A 15798-nucleotide genomic window follows, 5' to 3' on the forward strand; every position below is an offset into this window, starting at 1 on the left:
CTTCAGATTTACCAGACTTTCAACTCGGTCTTAGAGCAACAGGTTTATAAAATCTCTGGTGTCCCCTTTGAAGGCAGGAGTCGGTCAATATTTATCTGATGATGCTATGCCTCCTACGGTAGCATCAGCAAATCTCTTTGGCTTTACTTTGTGCCTATGACAGCACATTTGCATACAATTAAGTTTCACTCTTTCCCTGCTGTGTAGTGACCTTCTCCCTTGTTGGGAGTACCTTAGAAACAAGAGAGAAGGAACCCCCCCTCCCCCCCATTAAAAAAATAGATTCTCAAAACACGTTTTTTTAAATCAATTTCCAGCAAGTCTGAATTATAGAGTTAGAAGGGACTGCAAGGGTCATGTAGTCCAACAGTGTTGCTTTAAGATACTATAAGCCATCACCATTTGCTGACAGCTAAAAAAGGGAAAAAGAGTTTGAGTCAACTTGAAGTGAATCTCTCTGGTTGTTTTCAGACTACACAGGTGCTAAATACAGGCTATAGGGCAGTGGTCCCCAACCTTTTGGGGCTGCCCATGCGCCATACACCCGGCGCCGCCCATGCGCTGCGCGCCCGGGGCAGGCAGGGGCCGTGCATGTGCCGCGCGCTGGGGAGGCAGGGCAGCCCAGATCATGCGGAGGGCGCACATAAATGCTCTGGCGGGCGCCATGGCACCCATGGGCACCACATTGGGGACCACTGCTATAGGGTATCAAGGAATATGCTCACGTTGATTTGATTTTTTTTTTTAAACAGGAGTGTATTGTGATCTTTTAGCCCATACTCTTTTCAGTCTTCAGTAACTTATATTTCTTTTACTAATTAGACATGTTAAAGCAGCAAAGCCTGTAAGCCAAACATTTCAGAGTTAAGGCTGAATGAAGTGAGGCTGTAAAATCGTCATACCGCAGTAAAGACGAGGCAAGCACAGAAAATACCTCAGTCCTGGGACTGTCCAGCTTTGACCCCTCTCCTGCATCCACATCCCCAAATCCCTCATTCCTGGGTCTAGTGGATCTTGCTCCATGCAACAGTCTGGGCTCAGCCCCCTGCCCCACTTCAGGCATTGCCATCTGGCTCCAGACAGACAGACACAGACGGCCACAGCTGCACTGAGATTTGGCCCAGTCACGCCACTCTCGAGTTGTGATAACGTCCTATGAGCCGGGACCAGATGGCACCCCCTGTGGAGCAGTCCAGTCACCCCCCAACCACAGGATGGGGTCTCTCTCTGTACAACCTCTTCTCCCATCTTCATGGCAAGACCCATCCCACTTCAGCCACTGGAAATGTCGGAGGTTTGACAGAATAAGCCCAGAACAAATACCACATTTCATCCAAAATCATGCCTACACAGGGAAAACGCAGTGTTAACAGATAACGTCCTGCAGACCAGTCACTGCACCTATACTTTTAAAGTAGAGGCGCAGCATCTAGGATCAGGCGCGAGCCAGGACAGCTGATTCCCGGCTTGCACCCAGTCCACCACTGCACCTTTGCCTTCTAAATGTCCCCAAACCATTTTATTATATGGTTGTTAGAGACAAGGTAATTGAGGGAATATATTTTATTGAACCAGCTTCTGAGGGTGAGATGCTTTTTGGCCACAACATACATGGTTGTTACAGTAACCATAAGTCTGTGAGAAGAGACTGGTGTTTCTACCCACGCCCCTTTTCCACCTCTCCATAGGATAAGTATTTGACTTTTCGCTTTAACAAAGGAATTTATGGTTCAATTAGTATTTGGTGGTTTCCCTTATCAGTATTAATTTAAAATATGAATAATGCCAACAGCCAGTGTTCCCTCTAAGATTTTCCATCCACGGGCAGAGCGAGTTTTGTCTTGCGCGCCAACAATGAGGCCATGTGCGCTTGTTCGGATGTATGCCACTGTGGCACTCACCAGTACCGCTGCTCCTGGTCATGATCATGAGAGTTAGTCAGCAGCCTGGGGATTAAGGGGTTAACTATGTCCCTTACCTAAGCCAGGTAGAGTTGGCCAATAGGAATTTCAAACTGGGACAAAGGAATTTTTGGTTTTTCCCTCCTTTGTCCCTGGTCAGTTTCTCTCTAGCTACTGAGGATTCTGTCTCCCTCCAAGAATAGACTCTTCACTATCTGTAAGTAGGGTAATGTTTAGATAAATCCGTTAATTTTTCTTGTTTTATGGTTTGGGAAATACGATCTGATGTCTGTGCATTTTTTAAAATGGGTTTTGACCTCCTTTGTAATTAAGTCTTAGCCCATGGTGGGGTTTCCCCCATGAGTATATTAATTTGTGACTTTTTCCATCTAGTCATTATGCTTGCAGCAACAGGAATACTGTGGTGATAATAAAAGTTCTTTTCTTTTATTAACCTGGTATTTGTTAATTTGTGTGTCCTGGTTTTTACTTTAGGGGTGAGATTTCCCAAGTGATCTCTCCCCCTATTTTCTTATTACTTGGGTGATGGTAGCGGATTTTATCCCCAAAATCTAGGTTAAGATTATGGGGAAGTTTTATACCAAAGTCTGGAAAGACAAGGTTTTGGGGTACTTCTGCGGGCCCCCACTTCTGCATTTACCATGCCAGAGTGGGGAAGAAGTCTTGACACTCCCCAAGAGACTCTCCCAGGTAGCGCACTTCCACATTGTGGGGAGAAGGTGAGATGTGCCCCCTCTCCAAGGAGCACTGCTCCCGGGGCAGGCTGCGTGCATGGCAGGAACTGCCCCAGGCTGCTCCTAATGGGGTTGGCTGAGAGTCCCCACCTGGCAGAGGGAAGTTGCTGCTAGCACCCAGGCTTTGCAGCGAGTGAGGTGCTGGGGGTAGGGCAGTGACAAGTGGGGAGAGACAGAGGGTTGGGGGGTAAGGGACTCTGAAGGGGGGGGGGGAAGAGAGGTACAGGAGGCCCCAGCCCTAGGAGCAGACATACCTCAGCCCCACTGCAGCTTTGGGTGGCTGCTATGCAGCCAGCCCAGGGAGCAGTTGGGAAGCCACTTTGCAGCCCTGAACACTGGAACACAGCACCGCCACACTGCTCCCCCGAGTAGGCCCCGGTCCCTCTGCCACGTGGCCCCAACCAGCACTGGAGCAGCCCCCACACCACACCGCCTCAGCCAGTCCCAGCCTGGAGCAGCCCCCTGCTGCGCCACTCACTCCCAGTTGGCAGGCAAGTGCTGCTGCGCAGCTCTGCAAAGGAGGTGGGTAGGCGGAACATGTGTTGTATGCGGCCGCGCAGGTGCACACCTGAGCAACATTTCCAATTCTCCCTCCCTTTCCTATCCCATTAAGCAAGGGCTCCTCAACCGTGGAAGCCCCAGGGGCCACAATGACACTCACAGCACATGTCGAGGGCCACAACTTCAGTGTGGCTGCATATACATGCAAACATATATGTAAATACATGCAAATCCATACCCCAGGCTCATCCAGCCCACACCTTCTCCAATGCACCTTCTGCTGCATTCAGAATACATTTCTCAGAGGGAGCAGGTTTTTCCCCAAAAGGTTCCAGCTCCTTCTCAGGTTTTTACTCAAGGTGGGTTTCAGCCTTCAAAGCTGCAGGCTCAGAAGGTGTTAAGTGGCCCATTTATCTCAATTAAATGTTCTCAGCTAAAACAATGAACACAGCTTGAAACAGCCCCGAGGCATGTTAACGGCTCCATTCACATTAGTTCCCTTCCCCTGTCCCTGCTGCCAGAGGGCTTCTGGTACATGTGCAGTATAATCTGCTCCTCACCCCAAAACAGCAGTGCGTTCTTGATGTTCTCCCTGCACGTGTCAAACCTGCCTGCTGTAAGCTTCCCACACAGGGGAGTTTGACATTTCCAGATCCTAGTTCATACTGAGGGGCTCAGACTCACAAAAGCAAGTCCCACCCCCAACCTGGCCAGGGAAGGGACTCAGGCTTCACAGATGGGTCTGGTCCCACAGGTCATGGCAGACACACAGAGCAGGTAACAGGCTTGGACACCACTTGGGGAGCAAGGACCCCAGATCAAGTTAAGAGGGATATAGGAAATGGGGGGGGTCAACCCCCCCTGAAACATACACCCTTGCCCCCACACAATCTGGCTCACAAGAGGCAAGCAGGGAATGGGACACCCCCAGAAAGGCCAGGTCCTGTTCATATTAGGAGAACAATGAGAGAGGCATCAACTTCCCAGATCCTGGCACGCGCACACAGCCTCAGACAGACACCAGCTGGCCTTGAGCTATGCAGCTGGTGTAAGACTCTGAGGGCTAGCTATCCTGTTAACTCCTCTGTCTGTGCAGGGAGCTTAGGGTAAGCTCTTACAAGCAAGAACAGGCTCACAGGCACGGTCCCATGCCCAGAGAAGCAAACTCTTCCAAAATGTTTTGATCTGGGATTTCCCCCGGCAGAAGTGGAGGATGTTATGCACTGTTGAGGTAACTGTGGAGTGTCAGACCTGGGGCAGTGATCTGAGCTAGGGATGTTAAATATAGTTTAATCAACTAATCGCCTTGTCGATGATTCTCCATCAGCTAGTCGATAAGCGGGGGAGCCGCAGCGGAGTTCGTGCACAGTCCCAGCAGCTAAACCCACTGCATCTCTGCCTTTTAAATGTATTAAGAGCTGGCAGGCTCACGCTGGGTCTCCCCTGCTGAGAGCTTCGGATTTTTAAACATATTAAGAACCCTGTGCAGGTTCCCTCCCCTTGCCCTGCACTGCACACCATCCCTTTAAATTGGGCTCTTAATACATTTAAAGGGCTAAAGCACAGCCGGGGGGGGGGGGGGGGGGGAAGGAAGGGGGACAACCCAGTGTGAGCCTGCAATCAGCTGGCCTGGCTTGTGCCAGGTCTCCCTGTTCCGTTTCTGAATGTCAAGTGTATTAAGAGACTGCCAGCTCTTTATACATTTTAAAAGCAGAGTCGCAGCATCTGGGACTGAGTGCCACTCGGGAATCAGCTGATTCCCGGCTCGTGCCCAGTCCCCACTACTCCCCTGTCCCCTTATCTAAGGCCTGGTTTACACTGGGAGGTTAGGTTGGTAGGGTGTGAAAAATCCACCCCCACCCCAAGCAACACAGTTAAACTAACCTAACCCCCAGCGCAGACAGCACTAGGTCAACAGAGTTCTGCAGGCAACTTAGCTTACTCTTTTGGGGAAAATGCAGCATAGGTAGCATCTTCACTAAAGTGCTACAGCAGTGTCACTGCAATATTTTAAGCGTAGAGAAGCACTAATCTTTAGTGTGAGGAACATCCCTTATGCTGCAGAAAGAGGGTTTCAACTGACATCTCTGCACTACTGTCACACAAAATGGGATACTTCAGTAACAGTTATTTTCAACCTGAAGCCTTTGTACAGACAATTATGCTTCTGGAGGAAGAAAGAAGCAGCCTGGGTACAGCATTTTTTAATCAACATGAGCTCCATTTGAATGTAAATGTGTCATTTTATTTAGTGTGCATTGAACCTGGAACAGAGGAGCAGTTCTATTAATTAAAATAAAGCTAGGAAGTATTAACAGAGAAAGCATATAGCTGCTGGGATTCTGATACCTAGAATCATAGAATAAATAGGACTGGAAGGGACCTCGAGAGGTCATCGAGTCCAGCCCCCTGCCCTCAAGGCAGGACCAAGCTCCGTCTACACCATCCCTGACAGATGTCTATCTAACCTGTTCTTAAATATCTCCAGAGAGGGAGATTCCACCACCTCCCTTGGCAATTTATTCCAATATTTGACCACCCTGACAGTTAGGAATTTTTTCCTAATGTCCAATCTAAACCTCCCCTGCTGCACTTTAAGCCCATTACTCCTTGTCCTGTCCTCAGAAACCAAGAGGAACAAATTTTCTCCTTCCTCCTTGTGACACCCTTTTAGATATTTGAAAACCGCTATCATGTCCCCCCTTAATCTTCTTTTTTCCAAACTAAACAAGCCCAGTTCATGAAGCCTGGCTTCATAGGTCATGTTCTCTAAACCTTGAATCATTCTTGTCGCTCTTCTCTGTACCCTTTCCAATTTCTCCACATCTTTCTTGAAATGTGGCGCCCAGAACTGGACACAGTACTCCAGCTGAGGCCTAACTATGCAGAGTAGAGCAGCAGAATGACTTCACGAGTTTTGTTTACAACACACCTGTTGATACAACCTAGAATCATATTTGCTTTTTTTGCAAAAGCATCACACTGTTGACTCATATTCAACTTGTGGTCCACTATGACCCCTAGATCCCTTTCCGCCATGCTCCTTCCTAGACAGTCGCTTCCCATCTTGTATGTATGGAACTGATTGTCCCTTCCTAAGTGGAGCACTTTGCATTTCTCTTTATTAAACCTCATCCTGTTTACCTCTGACCATTTCTCTAACTTGCTAAGGTCATTTTGAATTATGTCCCTATCCTCCAAAGAAGTTGCAACCCCACCCAGTTTGGTATCATCTGCAAACTTAATAACCGTACTCTCTATCCCAATATCTACATCATTGATGAAGATATTGAACAGTACGGGTCCCAAAACAGACCCTTGCGGAACTCCACTTGTTATCCCTTTCCAGCGGGATTTAGCACTGTTAACAACAACTCTCTGACTACGGTTATCCAGCCAATTATGCACCCACCTTATCGTGGCCCTATCCAAGTTATATTTGCCTAGTTTATCAATAAGAATATCATGCGAGACCGTATCAAATGCCTTACTAAAGTCTAGGTATATGACATCCACCGCTTCTCCCTTATCCACAAGGCTCGTTATCCTATCAAAGAAAGCTATCAGATTAGTTTGGCATGACTTGATCTTCACAAACCCATGCTGGCTATTCCCTATCACTTTATTACCTTCCAAGTGTTTGCATATGATTTCCTTAATTACCTGCTCCATTATCTTCCCTGGGACAGACGTTAAACTGGCCCGTCTGTAGTTTCCTGGGTTGTTCTTATTCCCCTTTTTATAGATGGGCACAATATTTGCCCTTTTCCAGTCTTCTGGAATCTCCCCTGTCTTCCATGATTTTTCAAAGATCATACCTAAAGGCTCAGATACCTCCTCTATCAGCTCCTTGAGTATCCTGGGATGCATTTCATCAGGACCTGGTGACCTGCTGACATCTAACTTTCCTAAGTGATTTTTAACTTGTTCTTTGTGTATCCTATCTTCTAAACTTACCCTCTCTCTGCTTGCATTCACTACGTTAGGCACACCTCCAGACTTCTCGGTGAAGACCAAAACAAAGAAGTCATTGAGCATCTCCGCCATTTCCAAGTTTCCTGTTACTGCTTCTCCCTCCTCACTAAGCAGTGGGCCTACCCTGTCCTTGGTCTTCCTCTTGCTTTTAATGTATTTATAAAAGGTCTTCTTGTTTCCCTTTATGCCTGTAGCTAGTTTGATCTCATTTTGTGCCTTTGCCTTTTGAACACTCATGCCAGTTGGCCACACAGAAAACCCAGCTGTATCAGCCACTTCCTAGTCCCCCATTCACCTGTGCATGACTAACTAGCATGAATACAAGAACTCTGAATAGCCCATGCTAATAGTCAACTAGGGGTTGGTAAATGTGTACCTGCTAACTGCTAACTCTGGAACACAGAGTGCAGGCCACCAATCACAAAAGCTTGAGGTAATGGTTTAGAAGTGTGTAAGTACAGGGTGTTCAAAAGTTATTCCGTTTTGTTCTCCACCTGTATTCAGCCCACAAAGGGAACAATCCATGTATCACCTAGCTTGTGAAAGATTCAAGTGTGACAACGAGACAGCCAGGAACTACAAAAGTACATTAGTTAAACATTAAGTCAGTGTTGATAACAGATTCCTCATTCCCATGACTTTCCTTAGAAATGTCAAAAATCGTCTCTAGCCAACTGATCAAGTTGCTTAATACTTCTAAAAACCATAGTTGCAGAAGCACAGGAATAATGAACTGAAACTTGAAGCATAATCCAATCCTTTACTCGGACAAATACCAAAGAATGGATTGCATGAGAAAAAAAAATAAAAAACTATATCTTGTGCGTAAGGATGTTAGCGAGTAGTCGACTGGAGTATCGACTACTCGCTTCTCCTCCTCACCCCCATTGCGGTCTCTGAGAGGCAGCAAGGGTGGTGGGAAACAGGTGCCAGGGGGAGCTGGCTTAAAAGCTGGCTCCCCGCAGCCCTTTCTCTGGATGCTGCCTGCCTCTCCTCCCCTGCTGCTTCTATGAGAGGCAGCAGGGGGGAATAGGAGGGCTGCTGCGAAGCACCCTCAGCCAATTCTGGGTTGAGGTTTGCCATGGGTAGAAGCTGCTCTGGGAGCAGAACCTGTTTGCGGAGGTCCCAGCATGGAGCTGGACCGCCCCTCCCCAGAGGTGATGGCTGCTGCCACCAAGCAGCCTCTATTTGTGGTGGCACAGGACTGCTGCCACCAAGCAGCCCAGGCTGGCCCTGTGCAGAGGCTGGTGCCAGAGTAGCCTCTGTTCATGGCGGACAGGGTTGGCCGTGGCCAGGGGCTGCTGGACTCATCACGCGGTGGGACCGAACCGACACAGCTCTCTCTGGTTGGGGACACTGCACCTCTGCATTTTAAATGTAGTAAGAACCCAGCGGCTCTTCCTACATTTAAAACGCAGAGCTGCAGCATGGGTGGCTCCCGAAGCCAGCATAAACCAGGTCTGCTCAGGGCTAGCTCCTGAAGTTAGCCCCGCTGCAGCTCCGCAGAGCGGTCCTTCTCGACTAATCGTATAGTCGATACAAATTTCATCAACTACACGATTAGTCAGATAACCGCAATTTAACATCCTTATTTATGCTGACTAGATGAGTCTTGCACATTGGATTTCAAGTGGTTGATCCAGCACTGTTCTTAATGCCCGATATGTCCACTGAAGCAGTGAAGAAAATTTGCATTCTACATCCAGTGTGAAAAGGAGTTGATACCCAATTCTTTGCAAAGAGCTGACTTACCCAATGTCTAAATGTAACTGAATACTGAAGTAACCGAATGAATTCTTAACAGTTACTCAACTATTCAATTACCCAATATCTAACATCCAGTCCATGAGGGAAGCCAGTTTAAAAACCAGCTCCCCGTGCAGACCAGATACAGAGGAAACAGTGCAGAGTGGCAGCAGCCCCTGTCTGTGGGGGATCTGAGCGCCCCATGGACAAAGGCTGCTCCACCTCCCACAGAACAGTCTGTGTGTGGCAAGCCTGGGCCTACCACAATCAGAGGCTGGTCTGGCAAGCAGCCCCTGTCCACAGGGGGTCCCAGCTCCCCATGGACAGAGGCTGCTCCAGCTTCTGTCTGCAGAGAGCCAGGATCCCCTGCAGACAGGGGCTGCTTCCGCAAAGCAGTCTCTGCCTGTGACAGGCCCAAGCTCACCACAGACACAGGCTGCGCTGTGGGATGCAGAGCAGCTTCTGCCTGTGGGGAGCTCAGACCCTCTGCGGACAGAGGCTGTGGAGCCGGTGCTCAGGGGAACTGGCTTTTAAGCTGACAACCAGCTCCTGCTTCCCCCACCACTGCCTCAGATACAGAGGCAGGGGAAGAAGGGTGGCAAACAGTCAACAAGATTAACTGATAATCCTAAACTTATCAGTTAATCATATAGACAATAGGGGTGTGATTACTTGACTACCCGATAAGCATAAGCTTATCTGATAGTCAAGTAGTCACTCAACTAGTTGCTTCCCCTCCCGCCTTGCTGCCTCTATCAGAGAGGAGGAGCGGGGGGGGGGGGGGGGGGGGGAGAAACAGGAGCTGGTGCTGGGGGAGCTGGCTTAAAAGCTGTTTCCCCCCAGCACCGTCTCCACGGGAGGCAGGGGAGGCAAAGGCGTAGCGGGATAGCAAGCATTCCCCCATCCCGACTAATCCAAGTAGTCGATGGAATTTCCATCAACTACTCGATTAGTTGATTAATTGAAATTTAACATCCCTAATAGAAGACTACTTATTTATATCCCTAATTCAAGTATTTTAAGGGTTTAAACATCAAGGCGGCAGAGACATTTTGGAGTGCTGCGTGGGACTAATTGGGTGACACTGGGAAAGAGGGAAATTCAGGTTGGATATCAGGATGTTTCCCGCAGCTCCGGCAATGCCATTCCTATTTTAATTCTCTTCACTAGCTCCTGTTTCTTTATAAGGATGTAATATCTTGTTTAATTGTCTAACTGGTTAACAAATTAAAGGGGGGAGGGGATAGTCCAGGGAGCAGCCCTCCCCATCCACTGCTGGGCTGGACTGTCTCCCACTCCTGACTGTGGAGGGTGCCCTGTAGGCAGAAGCTGCTCCAGTGTCTTGGCCAGAGCAACCCCATGTGCAGCGCATCACCTGCGGGGCTGAAGCAGGCCCCCGCCCACAGCATTAAGGGAGCTGCGCCAGCCCCACAATTAGCCTTAACTGGTCAGTCTCACCCGTTAAGGGTGAGACTGACCAGATAACTGGGTAAATCTTCACATCCCTATTTGTTTCCACATCAAACATGTCACCCTCATCTGCATTCCACTGCACAGTTCTGCCCTTCTCTACCTACTCCTCCACCTGCCCCCTCTGCTCAGCCTACTTCTTGACTTGGTTTTTTTCTCCCACTACGGAGTGGCACTGAAGTCTATCTATGACATTCTCAGGACACCATGTGTCATCTTATTTCTGTAGTATCACTCACTCACTAAGTGAAGATCAAGACACCAAGGGTTCTGGGACACTTTTTATAGTGGGGGTGCCGAGTGCCATTGAACCAAACTGTAAACCCTGTGCATACTGGAAATAATTTCAAGTCATGGGGTGCTGCAGTACCCCCACCCTCTCACTCCTATATACATATGCAAGGCACCAGTAAATTTATGAAAGCACACAGACAAAAAAAACATTTGAGCATGGTGCACATGACAGTAAGTTGGTAGAAACAAGAGCTGATGCGTAGGCAAAGAGAGTTATAGTTAGCAGTGAATTTGATGCTACAGCTGTTAGTCTGTAGAATTGCCTCTGGAGGGAAGTGTCAAAAATCTCACCACCTAGCACACATAATACTGAACTGGACACCACATTAGTAAATGTCCGATGGGAAAAATCCTGCATAAGCTAGTGAATTAGAGAAGCCACTAAGTAAAGTGAGCTTTCACTTGCTAAATAAGCCATATGAGCAGTTTCATTTATGCAGAATGCATTTTTATCTTTACTACTCAATTTGGTTTAAATCAAGCATAAATTCGGTCACTTGTATTATAGTGATGACAGAAGCCAAATACGTGTTTCCCCTTTAGGAGCATTAGTTTTTATACTCTTTCCAGCCACAGGTGGTTTTAGCTTCCCTAATTATTTATACCTGCTTTCCTTTAGATTGTGGATCTGAAAAAAAAGCCACCTGTGCTAAGAACTAGGGATGTTAAAATGTGTTTAAGTAACCTCTTAACTGCCTACATTTTCTGACGTTACACTGGGGGGGGGGGGGCTCCCAGGGAGCTGCCTGCCCCCTCGCGTGTACTGTGGACCTGTGTGTAACTTTGAAGTTAACCAATGATCCCAGGCTCATCTGTTAACCATGTACACGGGTTTTTTTTTCATATCCTTACTAAGGGCAGGATAGCATCACAAGTTACATCTATCTCTAGGTGATTCCATTCTCTCCTCCACCCTTCAAAAATAGGAGAGCAAGAGACTTTTAATAGAGAACACAGAAGAAAATGTTGTACAGGTTGTACTTCCTTGGTCTTGCACCCTCAAACCTGAGCAGTCCTGGATGAGGGAATTTGCCGGACCAGGAAGGTCCCCTGCCACCAGCTCCTTCAGCCTGCTGCCCCTTCCCACAGCTGGCTCCTTCAGTCACGCTGCTAGCCAGGTGACACTGCTACCTCGGCCCGCTGCCGGCGGTTTGTATGGCACGTGGCCTTGGCTGAGTGGCTGTGGTCCCAGCCTGGTTGCCGTGGCAGCCCCAGCCCCATGCCAGACCGGCATGCAGCTCTGATTGGGCTGCCAGCTTGCCCCAGCTGGGTTTCTGAGCTACCCCTTGGGACTGCTACTATGGTGCTGCTACCATCAGCCTGGCCATGCATGGCGCTCTCTTGGCTGCTAGCCCTCCTGCCCTGGGGCTCTCTCAGTCAGGAATATCCATGGTCCTGATATTGCCGGATGACACAGTCCTGGTTTAAAGAGGTATGTGCAAATAAACTGTACCATACTAATAAGTCACAACAGTACCAAGGCATCATTCAGTCCCCACCTAAAAAGACAACGTGTCACATGAAGAAGCTATCAGAAAAGCTGTGAAGGTTAGTTCCTACCCTAGTACATAAAGAAATAAGACAAATGTTAAGTGTCCAGAGGACTACACATTTCTGTAGCACTTTATGATCCCGTCCCACCACAAATGGCAGGTCTCTAGCTGACCTCAATAAAAACAGGATCTCTAGGATGCTAATCAACAAGCAACCCTGAAGTTCCCCTCCCTGCCTTGGGAAGAGAAACAAAGCAACACAGAGAAGGCAAAGCAGAAAAGTGTTTAAACTGATGAAGCAAAGGTAGAATAGGCTGCTCCCCCTTCCTTAAAGCTCACTGCATTCAGCAATCTGACAGTCGCTGCCTGTTGCATGTTAAGCGACACAGGTACGAACACAGGAATGTTACATAAGGATTACTGACAGATCAGACAACCAGTTGTAGCCTCAGAACCATTGCCTTGCTCGTACCAATGAAGAGGCATTTTATTTTTTAAATGTATTCAACTCTTACACTGATGCACAAGCCTCCAATAAGGTGATAAGGATCACTTACCATGTAGTCTGTCCCATCAATTATGTTACCAAGGGACAGCCAGGGAAACACTGTTTCAGAGCCCGAGAAATGTAGTTTGTTCTCTGTAGCTTTTGCTGTGTGTATTGAGGCAGAATACATATTGCTCAGATTCTTGGAGTTTGCCAAAAAAAATCCAAATGTGCTCACCTAGATATTAAAATTATGTTTCCCATAGGAATTGGAGTGTTCAGCAGTCTCGAGAATTAGGCCACAATACACACCATATCTCGTAAATTTATTAACCTAAGTTGATGTTCTATTTTCTGAAAGTCTTTAACTTTGTATAAAAATCAGTGATTTAGATCTGAAGAAATAATTCATGTCATGTTCCATTTTTTAGTTTACTTTTGTTTACTCAGGGATTTCCATAGGGCCAGCAGTGATTTGCCAAGACCCACCCTGATCCCGAGAACAAACATATTCCGTAGCAAGCCACAGTTCACCCGAGTACATAATTTATTTATCATCCACCTGGATGAATTCTGACATGCCAGCTTACTGGTGTCTCCTGGGAAGGGAATGGGGCAAACTGTAAGCATAAATCAACATTCAAATGAACTCTGCTCAGGCCACAGAACAGTTAAATGCTAATGTAAGGCAGCCAACTGCAGTAAGATGTGGTGAGCTTTCACTTCTCTCTCTACAAAGATTGCAGCAAACACACATTTGGCCTGTAAAGTGCTGAATAAACACTGCCATAGCAACAGCAATGTTCAAACCCCGGGCGCTCTAACTCTTCCATCTCCAAAGATGTCTTAAGTCTAGACTGCAAAATTGCTTCTTTATGAATCCAGAAAAAAAAATAATCAGAAACTCAAATCTGTCACTTGGGTTTACAATACAAGCTACCCTAAGTCACCTCCTAAAAGGGGCTCTGAACAGAGCAATGATCAATTCTGCAAGAGCCAAGATGCAGCCCTGTTAAATGTCTTCACCATAACGCTGGCAAAGAGGGAGGAGAATGCTTGGAAAGGCTGGAGATTGTTTTTATTTCTGATGCAATTAGTTGCACTTATTAGCCACATTTGTGGGTTAAGGAGCAACATCTAGGCCTCTGCCAAGATGACAACTGGACAATCTATTTTCCAGCCGATGCAAGATTTTTCCCTTCGCTATTTAAGACATTAGACTGGAAGCTCAGTTGTTGAAGTCCTGAGTATTGTAGTTTGCAACACCTCCCTGGTAGAGACAGTTCTGTAACCTCTTGCTGTTGGGAAGGTTGTTGTGGCAAGAGGGACATCGCCCCTCTCTATCCCACCCTTTTAAATCCAGTGACACCTCCCATGGCAGATTTGTGAGGCACTCACAGAACAACCAGTGCAAAGCTGTGCAGAGATCCCAGTAACAACACATCCAGCCTGTGCCCCCCCCCCCACCAGCACCCTGATTGCTGCCCAAAAGCATCCACCCCAATCCCGCTCCCACTGCTGTAGCGCCCCCTGCCGGGATCTGAGCTGGGATCCTGACCCGGGGAAGAAGAGACAGTGTCCTGGAGATCCGACAGCGACTCCCCCTCAATCCTCCTGGGGGAAAGGAGAGCAGAGCTTGTCTCTTCCCTCCCCCCCCCCCCCCCCCGGCTGTGGGCACCAGCGCGCGAGTGACAGAGGGAACAGAAGGGGGAGACGGGGCCGCTCGCGGGGAAGGGGGAAGAGACAATATTGGGATTTCTCCGCCGCCGCAGCAGCAGCAGCATCGTGCGTGACTCACTGCAGCGACAAACGGCACAGCCGGCCGGGCGAGCACCGCGTAGCGCCGAGCCGCAGCAGCCGGGACAAAGCGCTCATCGCCCTCCCCACCTCAACTCCCTACCCCCCGCCTTCCCGGGCAGCTGGCGCCTGTTCTCCGCCAGCGATGCACAGCCCGCCCCTCACAGCACCCCGCCGTGCCCTAGCCCCCACCCCGCAATGCACCCCCGGAGTGCAGGAAGCCCGCACGCATCCCCCGCCGGCCCCAGCGCTCCCGGTCCCTGCCCTCCCTCGGCAGCCCCCTACCCCACCTAGTTCCATAAAAAGCAACCCCGTGCAGTAAACCCCCTGCTAGTCCCAACACCCATCCCCATGTGCTCCAGTCCCCATCACCAGCCCCTGGGGCCCCATCCATCTCCCTCAGCACCCATCCCTCGGCTCCCATGTGCCCAACCAATCCCCGCGTGGCCTGGGCTCCCCGTCTATCCAACCCCCACCCAGCGCTGCCTTCCCCACCGTGCCCTTCCCCCCATCCATCCCCGCCACGTGCCCCCCCTCCCTTCGCGCACTCACAATGAGAAGGCTGGAGATGGCTGCGGCTCTCCGGCCGGCCTGGGGGAAGGCGGCGGCGCGGCTGCCCGCAGAGGCCCCCATAGCTGGCGGCGGTGAGGCTGGGCGTGGGGATGTCACAGAGCCATGGAGCCGGCCGGCAGCGAGAGCAGAGAGCGGCGCGCCTCGCCCGGCACCGCAGCGTGCACGGCGGAGGAGCTGCCCATCTAGGCGCGGCGCCTCGGGCTGGCTGGGCGCGCTCAGCAGCGGCCGCTGCCCGGTTGCGCGGCGGGGACCCCCGGCTGCGCGGTGCTCCCGCCCTCCGGCTCCAGGAGCGCGGGCTGCAGGTAGCAGGGGAGCAGGGCGAGGAGCCCGCTTCCCATCGCTACCGTGAGGCTGTGCCAGCCTCGCCGGCCGGCTTCGAACTGGCAGCGCCGGGCAGGGCGGAGCGACCAGGAGCCGCGCGGAGAGGCGGGGCGCACACGTGGGGCGGAAAGGGGTGGGGTCCTTATTTGTTGCGTCACACAGGAGGTTGTGACGCCACCCAGCGTTCTGCCTGGGAATAGCACTTTGACATCACTCCCATCGCATGGGGGAAAAACCGGACCTGAACCCTGCTGAAGTCAATAGCAATCTTTTCTGTCGGAGAGTCCATTCTACAGACTAGAGATTCAGCAAAGTCCCCGGGGCTTTAATGTTGATAAATGTAAAAGAATGCACATTGGAAAAAATAATCCCAACTATACATACAATATTATGGGGACTAATTTGGCTACAGCTGCTCAAGAGGGAGATCTTGGAGTCACTGTGGATAGTTCTCTGAGAACATCCACGCAGTGTGCAGCCGAAGT

The 15798-nt window shown here is 49.6% G+C and overlaps 1 protein-coding gene across 1 annotated transcript in view; it reads right to left on the minus strand.

The window, feature by feature from the left end:
• TNFRSF21 (TNF receptor superfamily member 21) overlaps positions 1-15431 on the minus strand; it is a 70773-nt gene extending 55342 nt beyond the window's left edge. The window contains exon 1 of the mRNA XM_075923388.1: positions 14972-15431. Within this exon, the coding sequence (XP_075779503.1) occupies positions 14972-15052 (81 nt within the window). The 5' untranslated portion in view covers positions 15053-15431. The remainder of the gene's footprint in view (positions 1-14971) is intronic.
• Between the last annotated feature and the right edge of the window lie 367 nt (positions 15432-15798).

The sequence above is a fragment of the Pelodiscus sinensis genome, chromosome 3 (genome assembly GCF_049634645.1).
Source record: "Pelodiscus sinensis isolate JC-2024 chromosome 3, ASM4963464v1, whole genome shotgun sequence".
NCBI classification, from domain to species: Eukaryota; Metazoa; Chordata; order Testudines; family Trionychidae; genus Pelodiscus; species Pelodiscus sinensis.